This window comes from Eucyclogobius newberryi, unplaced genomic scaffold, assembly GCF_026437365.1.
Source record: "Eucyclogobius newberryi isolate DKJ021-1_F unplaced genomic scaffold, fEucNew1.0.hap1 SCAF_6, whole genome shotgun sequence".
NCBI lineage: Eukaryota > Metazoa > Chordata > Actinopteri > Gobiiformes > Gobiidae > Eucyclogobius > Eucyclogobius newberryi.
Genome location: NW_027316278.1, coordinates 13,069,804 through 13,082,070, shown reverse-complemented (window position 1 = coordinate 13,082,070; position 12,267 = coordinate 13,069,804). Strand labels below are relative to the sequence as shown.

Below are 12,267 nucleotides of genomic sequence, written 5' to 3'. Positions count from 1 at the left end.
CTAATACATTCATATTCATATTATATGTTGCATAATTCTAGAACCATTATCACAAACAACATTCTTATAACTGTTTCTCTTGGTCTTTTCTAAAATGCATGATTTACATTTTCAGGAAGCTACGCCATGCGGGACTTAGTGAGCAACCTGCCCAGCGGACAACAGAGGCCTGCCAAAAACCTAGAGGAGGACACTGTGGTCGCCATACTCAACACCATCCACGAGATTGTGACGGACAGTGCTGAAAACGCTCGCTCTCTCATTCAAGCACAGGCCATCGAGAAGCTAGTGGCCATCAACAGGACAAGGTGATGCTACTGACATTTTGTCCAAGCTGAGTTTCTATTGAATCCTTCATTATGATGCGATGGTATGATGATGATCAGAATGTTATGATGTTATGCCTAATCGAGACATAACCTGAAGCCACGTTATTAGATTCTAATGTCTTACTTATGTATGCTGGAAAATAACACAAACAATCATTTCAAACAGTGAACCGTATGGACAGTAAACCTGTTCGCTCCAGCAGCAGAGGAGGCACACATTAGAGACATAGTGTTTTTCATAATTAGTGTGACCTTGAACCCCATTCACATCATCTGGCATTATAATTATTCATGAAGGATAATATAATGTGTCTCTAATGGCTTCTATAATACTATATGCTTACAAGCTGAGCCCACACACTCACAATATCCATTAATTAACAAGGCTCTGGCAACCAGAGGGCATTTGTGAACTGGGCTGCTTAAGCTTTTGATGTTTCCTTTTCTCTATAGTCTGTTAAGACGCGCTAACCAGAGGTGTTTTGTGCTACGAAAGTGTGAAATATTCCTTCAAATGACGATGCCATTTTAGACGGATGCTGTAGTATGGTTTACTCTGCGTATGACAGGTTGAACTAGGATGAAGTAGTCCCTAGTTTTATAAGTTTGCTGAAGTTTATTACACTTCCCGGTTGGACATGAGCAGCAGATGTGACGTGGATAATTGTTAAAATGTCCCACAAATTTAATTCTTGTGCAATTTTCCATGTATTTTGGAGGGATTTTTGTGAATTGATGCCACATATAGATTGATTCCTTTCTTGAACTCTCTTCCTCCTATTTGTTTACACTTTCTTCAACAAAATCTTCACAAAATGACATGATGAATATTTACTGCAGGTACTATCCCACCAAACAAAGTAATAATGACTGATCACACCAACCCACGCTATATTAAAATACAAAAATAGCTGTTTTTGTCACGCTTCTCTGAAATTGCTACTCTGCACTATCCCACATGTAATGCGAGGACTCAGAGGTAGATAATGAAAGAAAATAGACCCTTTAGCTACTCTATTATAAAAAAAAATATGATGGATGCATTATTAGAATGAGGTTTTCAGCCTTTTCATTCTTATTTTTTGTGTCTCCAAATTTCAGCCAATCCTCTCGCGAAACAAAAGCAGCTTCCCATGTTCTACAGACGGTTTGGAGCTACAAGGAGCTGAGGAACGCCCTGACCAAGGACGGGTGGAACAAAAGCCACTTCCAGGTATAACCAGCGCTCATTATTTTGATCATTTATGAGTTGCTCTGCAGAATGAACCACCGAATGGTATTAAATTGCGTGTTTCGTCTGTTAGCCTACAGCGGCCACGACCCCAAAAGCAACAAAGAATGGCAGAACAGGCTACGATGACACCACTTTACCGCTAATGGAGAAGAACCAAGGTTTGTTCAATTATTTTACATATTAGACCAGGTAGATGTAAATACAAGATCACCTCTGTACAGAATTAAACGGTACACTTTTTTGGTGTCACTGCTGTGCCTCGTATGCTCCACGTTTTTATCTAACCATAGCATTAAATGTATCTGCCTTGCATTTATTCATTCACACGCTTTTATTGCTCAAAATTATTGTGGGAAATAATGACACATGACTGTGAGCTCACCTCTCCACACATCTGACCTGTAACTCCATGTAGACGAGCAGGTGACAGATCCTCCACTACAAAAAGTGACTTTGCAAATGTAATCTTATGCTGACCTAGTGTGCTTTTAACCAGATAATGATTGTTTTCCCTTCTCATTTAACCAACCACAGAGTCATTCATGCATGTTTGAGTAAACTGTTTTCCCCTGCGGACGAGACGCCATTGCTCCAGATACACCACCATTACCACTGCTCTTTACTTCGTGCTGCAATTTTATTTTCTTAAATGGTGACTTACGTACCGCAGCTCTCTAAAGGGCGACGTGCTGTAAAGGTTTTCAATCCGGAAATAAGCGGACTTGTTTTTATTATCAAGCCAATTTAGATCGATATTGCAATTTAATATGCCCATAATATAACGTAACGATACATGGATTAGACGCAGACAAAAGCGCAGTAGATCATCTTTAAGTTCGATATTATCTGGTCACATGTGTAAACCTCTGCTACTGCAAAGTGAAAATGAATAAAATTACAATCACACTTTGCATATTAAACGACTTTACGCCCCCCACAGCAGTAGTGGCAGTAGTTCTCAGAGGCTGGGAGGAGAAAGAGCTACTTGAAGTGGTTTGGCCGACCATCAAACATCTTCCCGTTTCAGCCGTTTCAATGCGTCGAATCTTGGAGCACTGCCTCTTTTTTGCCTCCATACCCACGCCCACGCTTAATGTACATCACTCAATCGCTGGCCAAGACCAATTACCTGGAAAGCATTGAGGTGTTTGGCACGTTTTTCTGTTTGCTGTTGTTATACAAATGGCACCTAAATGGTTCCCACATCTCCAGTAAAGGTGGCGATAACGATATAAGACCCATGCGTTCGTTTGGCCAGGTAAGACTCCTCTTGCCAGGAATAGTTTCTGATCTCTTTCCAACATCTTGTAGCTCCTAGATTATTCATCCTCTTTATAAAGCCAATTTGTTTTTCTCTTGCATCGCTTTTTTCTGTCTTGAACATTACGTTTTTGGACGATGATGTTTGTTTATCACGCCAGGCCTTTTTAAAGCGCTTCCCGGTACATGGTGGGGGTGGATCAATACTGCTTTAGAAACTTTTAATGCCATAAACAACAGATGGTATTTGTGGTGAAAATGTACTCATTTTACTTGATGTTTATGAAATCGCAGCAGTCTCTTCGTGTTTTGACGTTTTACATGCGTTAATTTGGTGTTAGCTGTTTTTTTATCTTCAACTGATTTTTTTCAGAAGTTCTATAACACCAATATAATGCATGTTTTACTGCTTTGCTTTTTGTAATAGTATTTTATTTTCTGTGCACATGAACATTGCCAGTATATGTACAACGCAATGAAGCTTAGCCAACCCAACTTGGATATTAACATAAACTGTAGTGCGATATGGACATGAAGGTCAAATTGTGATCTCATTCCTGTGACAATCTTCTATTCGGTGAAATTTTCATCTCGTGATTCAAAATGTTTCTATTTAATGTAGGTGTCTGTTCAAACATAGACACATTTCTCACCACTCATGCGCCGTGTGAGTGACCAGTGGATTTAACCAATAACAGGGACGTGTGTGGACTCTCAGAAGCAGATGTCTCTTAAAAGCAACAGGGAATCGTGATAGAATTGAAATCATGAGCTGGTTCCTGGAAAGTTGTGATATGAATGTTTTGCCATGTCGCACAGCCCTAATATGCTGTACACAAACTAGAGAAAAGGACTTACACATGCATGAGAAAATAAATAAAGGTAATCACTGTTGACAGTTGGAACATTAGATATTGTTACAAAAAAGTGACTTTAAGCAAAAAGTCAAGGGAGTGAAGAAGTAAGGTTATGGGTATTTTAATTACAAGAAACCACAATGTTTAAAACTTCAGTTGTACTGTTCTCCGAAATGCACACAAGATGTTAAAATATGATGAGATTAATCTCACTTTCAGATGAGTTCTCACTGAATAAATGTATCGTGCATTAGTCTTAAAAGGAGGACCACTCATTTTCAGACATTCAGCTCTAATTTAATCTTTTTCACAGCCGAAGTGCTTTTCAAGATGTTTAATGAGGACAAGGTCTCATGCAGTGTTACTTATAAAACTTTATTTTCTGTCTGTGTCGAGTTATGGGGAATTAAAAACACAAACGTAATGTAAGATTTTTCATAAGAATGAAACTCCACAAACGATGCCTTATCAACATCTTCCCTCATGTCCAATCCACTGCAGAGGGTCATTTTTATTTGCTAACTGGAGCTCTCTTCTCTGTCCTCATTAGACGGCTACACCACCATTGACCACCGAGACAAAGAGTGCAAATATAGGAACGATGGATCGGTGGACTTGACAGAACGAGAGCCTCTGAAGGTACAGACAGTATTCTCTCGTTATAGGACAAAGATAACGATGTCTCAAAGAATCTTCTTTCTTTCTCTGCTTTTGTGATAGACTGCACATAACTGTACATAGTATTTCTTAACAAAGTTGAACATCATGAAGAAAAGGGGGTGAGAGCCAATCATTTTCAAAGGTTTGGTCTCTTCCAACTGCTAACAATTAGTGGTAAATTATCAAATATTATTTAATTTGTATTTTTTCCCAAAAAGAATGTGTTTAGTATGATGATTTATTAACAAAAAATGTTGTCGTATTGTGTAACTTGTACTTGGCAGTGTGTTTTGTTTGTCACTTTTGGTTAGGGGTGTCAAGAGTATCAAACATATGATACTAATTGATACTAAAGCTATATAAATTAGATGCTCATTTGAGCAAATATCATTACTTTAAAAAATCCCATTAACAGGAAAAAATTTGACTTTTCTTGAACAGTTTTAGAATGATCTTTATCAGCACTAGTGTAAGACCTCAATTGCAATCTTTATTTAATTTTTTCTTAATTTTTTTCACAATATCTGATTGTGGTATTGAGCATGTTCCTTACAATCAAAAGTGAGTTTGAAATTTGAGTATTGTGACAACACTTTTTGTATGACAGCTCATCGAATCCCAGGTTTAGCTCTGATCATATTGCCATTTTTGAACCAGTAGGTGCACACTTTAAAGTCTTTGATTAAACCTAAATTATATGTTCTTGGAAACATTTAAGTCAGTGTGCGCATAAAGCAAGATCCACTTCTCACTTCTTAACCTTATTTCACTCTCTACATTTACATGCACAGAGAACTGCGACCACAACCAAACTCAATGCATCTTTACCCACAAACCTCTCAGACCAGCTCATTTACGTGAATTCAGTCTTGAGGAACTGGGTTGTTTATAAGTTATTTGCTCTCCGCAGCACAAAAAACAACAACATTTCATCTTTGTTTTTTTACTGTGCCTTTAACGCAGTGGCCCAAAGGTTTTCAAACACACACAACTCGCCTCCAGCAACTGAATGCCTCTCCTAGTCTACTCCTTTATCGGACTGTTACATGCAACACCTAAACCACTACACACAGACTTCTCCTCATGTGTCATTGGGAACTAACTCTGAGATCCAAATCAAGTTGTTTCAATCGTATTTCCCGGGTTTACAATTGGACTGGGCCACTTATCCTACTAGTATTCTTCCTGGTGTGCATGTAACCGTAATGGCTAATTATATCCAATTTAAATATATGGCGCAGCCCCTGTTGTGCCCTCATGTTGACTGACAGCGGTGGTGGTCTCCTCATTAAATTCCCTTAATCCTCTCCACACTCTACAGAGGCTGGAAGTTGTCATTCGCCACTAATGTGTTCAGCACTTTGGACAGCTCCAGATCTGAGAGACTCTCGGTAATGGGACGTTTGCTGTTGGCGCCTATAAAGTAATTAAACTGGGAATGATTAAAGGGACCGCCAACTAAAAGCTCCTCATGAAGACGACCCTTGGTTTGGCACTGAACACTGGAGAGTCTTATCAAGTGCCGGTCGGGCTGATTGCACAGCTGCTTGTGGCCCGAGCCAGAGTTTGTTTGTTTGTTTGTCGACTCGCTCGTAATCCAAGCTCAAAGAGAAGTCGCGGGATAATGGCCTCAGAGGACATAGCCGTGAGTTATTTAAGAGTAAAGGGTCTTTGACTGGTTTATGAGGTCGAGATCATTATAGCTGAGTGTTTTGAATGATATTTTAACAGCTAAAATCTACAGCAAGGTCGAAAGTATGACGGAGATTACTGACAGAAGGATTTACTGTTAAAGACAAAAGGCCAAAGCTCTGTATTTGATCCTCGGCTTGCTATTTGTTATACCTTAGATATAAGATGTATACAGGTGTTTACAGATGTTTTGAACGCAGTAAAACATGGTATTGTGCAAGTTAATACAAGATTAATTAATACTAGCACCACTTCTCTTTTTTACAAGACTTTTTTAAATCTATGAAATGTTGCTCTCTTCTTCAGATTAAATGCAATTGGAGGGACATTTAACTAATATGTATGTAGAGAGCCATTTTTACACAGAATAATTCAAAGGGCTTTACATAACAGGAAAAGATGCATTAAATTTGCAGTACAAACTTAAAAACGTACAGTAACAAATCCAAAATGTACTTAAAAAGAGAAAAGTGTTGTTTAAGCAGTGGTGGAAGAGGTACTCCTTTTTGTTTCTTAAGTGAAAGTACAGATACAGGGGCAAGAAAAACAATTCAAAGTATTAAAGCACACTTAAGAGTAAAAATTTAAGAGCAATTGATTGAGAATTGTCCTGATTTTTGGTCTTCAGAAGCAATTTTCCTGGTCATTTTAATTTAAACAGATCTGAACATTTGAACTAAGACATTTTGGCAAAAATGTCTCCATAAACAAGGCTACAAAAAACCTCAGCCATTCCAGAGGTCTAAAAGCACTAGAAAAAATACGTAGTACTTATAGGTCCAGTTAAAAATGTTGTGCAGTTGAAAATACAGAACCTGCTCTCAAATGTGAAGAAGTAAAAGTATCCACTGTAAAAAGTAAATGTACAGTACTTTTACTTTTGTATTTTGTTCCTTTCTACCACTGAGACTTTGTCATATACAGTTTTGAGCCAACATTTGAACCTTGTCAGAGTCTCTCCACTCTGACGAGACAGAACAAACAACAGTTGCATTTGAGGGAGAAAAACACTTGACTTCGATTGCTCATTATAATATATTTCAGTCAAAAGTGGCTCGAATGGAAGTGAATATGTCCTAGCGCTCGCCAATATACACTTGTCAGAAGCACAGGACATAATTCCATATTTTCTAAAAATACGGAATCTATTTTCCAAAACACAAGCCGAGCTGCTGTGACACTTTGAATCTGTAGATATATTTGTTCTAGCCAGGATGTTCTCTCCAGCCAGTAGACCCTGCCAGGAACAATCAGAGCGAGCGGTTTGCAGCGGTCTTTGGAGAGCACTGGCCTCCTAGCGTTACCGACTCTGCCATCTGTACTTGCCGGAGGTTTTCAGTACGCTTTGAATGCCACTTGACTGTTAAATCTGCTCTCTTTCTCTCCCTCCCTGTCTGTCTCTCTCCCTCTATCGTTTGCATGTCTGCATAATCACTATGGCGTCCCTCCAAGCTTTGCCTAACCCTCGATTCTTTGATCCCAGGTGCATGTGCGAAAAAGAAAAACGGTCCAATCTAATGACTTTTTCTCCCTTTTTGTTTTGCTGTTTTTTTGTGGTTTCGGGCTGATAACGCTTGCCGCAGAACGACACAAATAGGAAGCACTATATCAGGAGTAACAGGCCCACGGTCAGTCTGGTGGACGCGTGCGACGTTAAGCCACAGCCGGTAGACTCCTGGGTCTAAGTGCATGCCCGGTAGGTCCAAGAGAACGGCGGCAAAAACCAAAAAGCGGTTTCATGTTAGTTTGTAGTTTGCTTGTTCACCCTTGTCTGCTTGTGTACCACCTCACTTCACCCAGATCAGTGTCCGCCTCCCCAAACACCGATCACTCCTAAACACTACCAAAAGAGTCACGTTTATATAGCGCTTTCTGCACATTCACAATTACACTCTGCATTGTTTTACACCCGGCACTCTGTTTTGTTTAAGTAGACAAGGACAGGAAGCAATGAAAGGGACAAACTAAAGACATTAAATTGAATTAATTACGTTCTTTAAATGTTCACTGCAGAATCAGAAAGACCTTAGTAATCATCTCTTTCTCTCTGTAAATGTTAAAAAACAAAAAAACAAAATGCAGTTTCCATGACTACTGCTTCTAAATTATTTGTGCCTCTAATCTGCACTTCTGTGGCGCTTTGAGATTGCTGCAGTTTTGGTCCTCATCAAAAGGCCGCTACAGTGTGGAATGTTCTAGTAAAAAGGCAAAGCAGATATTATTAACTGTGTGTATGGCACTGAAAACAACAGGGAGTTTAGTTTGGAGCTCGCGATGCAGCAGCACAGACTGATTGAAATGTATGCCACGCTCCTGTCACTGCCTCCCCCTCGACAGACTTTGCAGAAATTGGTGGTAAATGATGAAGGAGAATCGTTCTCGCGCGCTCCAAAGTGGATCCTCCAGGGCCCGTGTTATTTCCCAATGAAAAGCAGTCGCAGCAAAGACAAATAAATGCACACAGACACGCACAGTCTATTCCAATGTGTGTTCGTTTCCCTGGGACAGAGCAAAACGACGATTCTGCTCATGAGCCGGCAGTGCACATCAAGCGCTGAATCTACTGCGATTGCATGATACTGTTTTGAAATGTTATTATGTAGATGTTTTTATGTAGATTACCAGCCAGTCTCTAATATATCCACGCGACAAACTAAAAACAAAAGCAAAAGTTACACGCTAGCACATTCACTTTGCGTACACGTAGAAGAGCAGTTCATTTAGAGTCAAACCAATAATCCCTCCATCATCTAAAAACAAATCGTGTTGCTACAGATGGTGACGTGCGCAGTGTTTTGCATTGGCAGCAAGATCAAACAATCAAAAGTTAAAATCAAACTTCTAAAAGCAAAAGGAGTGGCAATGGGGCTAATTATGATCTTATTTATGCATGCAATTGGTTGCTAAATAGAGCTACAATATCAGTAGTAACAATTATAAAGTTATAGACTGATTAGAGCCCTTTTTCTTTAAAGCTGCACTATGTAACCTTCACAGTTATTGCGTTGCCCAGAATATTCCACACTTGTGTATTGAACTTACCTAACTTTATGAGCATTTATTCAATTACCAGGGTTTATTGCTCAGATCCGGTCTGGTCGAGTCACTTGCTTGTCTCCACGGTGACATATATGTTTAATGCCATACTGTGGAACATTCCCGGCAAAGCCATACAGTTTACAGTGCAGTTAAAGCGACTGTAACACGTTAAACACACACACACATTGTCCCGGTCACATGTTTATTTCACTGACTTCCCCGCGGACTCTTCTGGATGTGCCGCCTGTGTCTTCTGCCCGTCTCCCTCCTCATCGTCACCACTGTATCATAGTCGTGATTTAGTGCTTCGTCTTCATTCACGCCACCGTAGAAGCGCGTTGCCTCTGGAGACTTCCCCGAGGCGTAGTTAGAAGTGTCATTTGTAGTGGGTAATTACTGAAATGAGACGACAGGTAAGGGCGTGTCTCGTTGTTTAGTGCATCTGTCTGGCTGTCTCTCATCTCCATGTGCAGTGACTGATGCGTCCGTTTCCATATATCTGTGTGTTTGTCTGCTGTAGTCCAAATCTGAAAGTCCGAGCTGGGAACTAGGAACTGAAATGTGTCCGTGAAGTGAAAGTTAAAGGGATTCACATTGTATTTGAAACATTGGAATGTCTCAACCTTTGAAATTATGTATTTGTTATAAGGGTGATATAGAAAAACGGGTGAATATTTGTTTATGTTAGAGGTGGAATTTATATCCAAATTTATCATGAATGTTGTTTTGGAGATGTGCAACATTTTATCATAGTGTATCATTTAAAAAAAAAACACAAAAACAGCTGATTAGAAATTTAATTGCAGTAAATTTAATTATTGATCTTTAAAAACTTTACAAGAACAGTAAAAGGAAATGTTTTATGCACGTTTGTGATTAATATTACAGGCATTTAACATTTGTCTGATTAATAAATCTCAACTTATCATTTTGAATTAAAGTTTTAACACTATTTTGTTGTTGGAATACTTTTAAAAAAAAATTGGTATTCATTTTTGTCAATTGTGCCCAAATATCACTAAAGATGTATCGGAAAATTCTATCAGTTTTGGTATAATACACAAATAATTAGTTTAATGGAAAGAGATTTGGACTACAGCGTTGGCAAACTGCTGGATTTGTCTAATATTCTTCTCTCTTATTTTGTTCCAGGCTTGACATTAAACCCAACATGAGTCCGATCTGGAGGAGGAGCTCATATCACCACTGCCATTTCACAAGAAGTCAGACTTTGTACAGAAAAAAATAAAGAAATAAAAACAACAACAAAAAAAACACTCACAAATGCGACTACCCAGCAGCAGCCAGCATTCTCCTACTTTTAAGTGAAAACAATATATAAAGAAATACGGGGGAAAAAAGGACCACAATTTCTTCAACTACTTTTGTCATATCTACATTCCCACTGGGCTGGACATCATGTGACTTTTTTACAGCGTTGACTCTGACGGAGCGCTACCATTACAAACAACTGGGCTGAGGCCGGTTCTGAAACGAGATTAAACATCGAAGGTGCAAAAGAGATGGACAAGAAGGCAAATAATATGATGGGGGAGAAGAATGGGTTGTTTTTAGAAAGTTATTACAGATCTTGAGTTGTTTTTCGAAGCCAAGAATTTGAGCAGGCGGGAAAGTCGTTTTGACGTGGACATTTGAACGAGAGTTTATGAGGGTAAAACCGAGCTGAAGCAAAGCAGAGTCGTGCGTTTCCACAAATGTTACTATCAATAATTTAAAGTCCGTTTGGTTCACTGTGTTTTGAAAAAGCTGCTTGAATGTCAAAGAGACTCGTTTCCATACAAGGCAGAGGATGAAGTAACACAGAGTTTTGGTTTAAGTCTAAAGATTCAACAGTTGTTATATAAGCCAAGAAAGCAGCAAAAAACTGAAGGTTAAGACCTGGTTCTTATCCATAAAATGAAGATAGAAGGAGATATAAAGCATTTTTAAGTCATATTAATATCTCCTGGAAATGGATAGTTCTTTAAAAAAAAACCTCAATGTTTTTTTTTTCCTTATTATTATTTGATGGATTTTATATAGATGTATATTGAGAACAAAAATATAAAATTCAAATTAAAAACAAAAAAGAAATTCTTAGCTGTTTGGAAAGCACATCTCATTTGATACAGACTCACCAAGAAATAACCGGAAATGTGTGTCACCTATTTATATTTTGTATTGTCAAAAAAAAAAAAAAAAGATACAAGTTTATTTGTGTTCTTCATAAGCCAATGTTGTAATTTTATGCTTCTTCAACTATGACAGCGAAGTGGACAAAAGAAGGATGGACGCATTGTTGTTAAATGTTTTCATAGCTTATTGCTCCGCCATTTTGAATTCTTCACCAGTGCATCTTTAAGAGAGGTATTCTGTTGTGCGCATGACAAAAACAATTGTATAAATGTTTATATTATATTCTTTCCAAGTGCCAGTTTTCGTGGTGTCATTTGGGTATTAACTAATTCATTAGTGCGCTAAAAGGAGTCGGAAGGGCGATTTGAGGCCAATTTAAAGACACTGTACAGAGCAAATCACCATAGTATATATATTTTTACAAAGAGCTAACGGAGGATAGTATTGGAAATCAAAGAAAGCAGCCATTTTGAATCTATTAATTTTATAAGACTGCAAACAAAGCCTCTAACTGTGAAATAAAGGGCGAATTGGTCGGAATCACTCATGCAACATTTTTTATAGGCAAACGGCATGTGCCTGCATCAAAGTCTGAATTTTCATTTTATTTGTGACTTTGTGGAGCTTGCTTATTTTACAGTGTTTACAAAGATGTGCGTTGTGGAAAAAAAAAAAATGTCAGTAAACAAAAATGTATACAGTTTTGATCAGAGTTTTAAAAGATTACTATTTATAGTCCAAGTATCCCCTCTTACGTGTGTCCTCGAACGTTTGTGCTGTCCCTCTGTAATAATTTTGTAAAATCATTAGTTGCTGAATGCAAATAGCAGCGCCACAACCAAAGGATTCACTCAACATAGTGCATCGACAAAAATGTGCAAAATTGAAGAAACCATGAAGGACACACATTGAAGCAAACCAACCTACCTGTGTAGATATTTCTGAAACATCATCAAAATTACTGTACAACTCAGTAGCAGATGTGTTTGTACCTATCACGTGCCTTAACCTTTTCCATGGTAGATCAGATAAATGTGTTTTATAAGATGTTATTTCTCCC

General features: G+C 38.4%; 1 protein-coding gene across 11 annotated transcripts in view; it reads left to right on the top strand.

Moving 5' to 3' along the window:
• arvcfb (ARVCF delta catenin family member b) overlaps window positions 1-10,346 on the top strand; it is a 243,346-nt gene extending 233,000 nt beyond the window's left edge. For all 11 annotated transcript variants that reach the window (XM_072433079.1, XM_072433076.1, XM_072433080.1 and 8 more), the window contains 6 exons: window positions 116-308; window positions 1,431-1,542; window positions 1,634-1,721; window positions 4,231-4,319; window positions 7,616-7,728; window positions 10,224-10,346. In XM_072433079.1, the coding sequence (XP_072289180.1) occupies window positions 116-308; window positions 1,431-1,542; window positions 1,634-1,721; window positions 4,231-4,319; window positions 7,616-7,717 (584 nt within the window). In that variant the 3' untranslated portion in view covers window positions 7,718-7,728; window positions 10,224-10,346. The remainder of the gene's footprint in view (window positions 1-115; window positions 309-1,430; window positions 1,543-1,633; window positions 1,722-4,230; window positions 4,320-7,615; window positions 7,729-10,223) is intronic.
• Window positions 10,347-12,267: the final 1,921 nt, after the last annotated feature.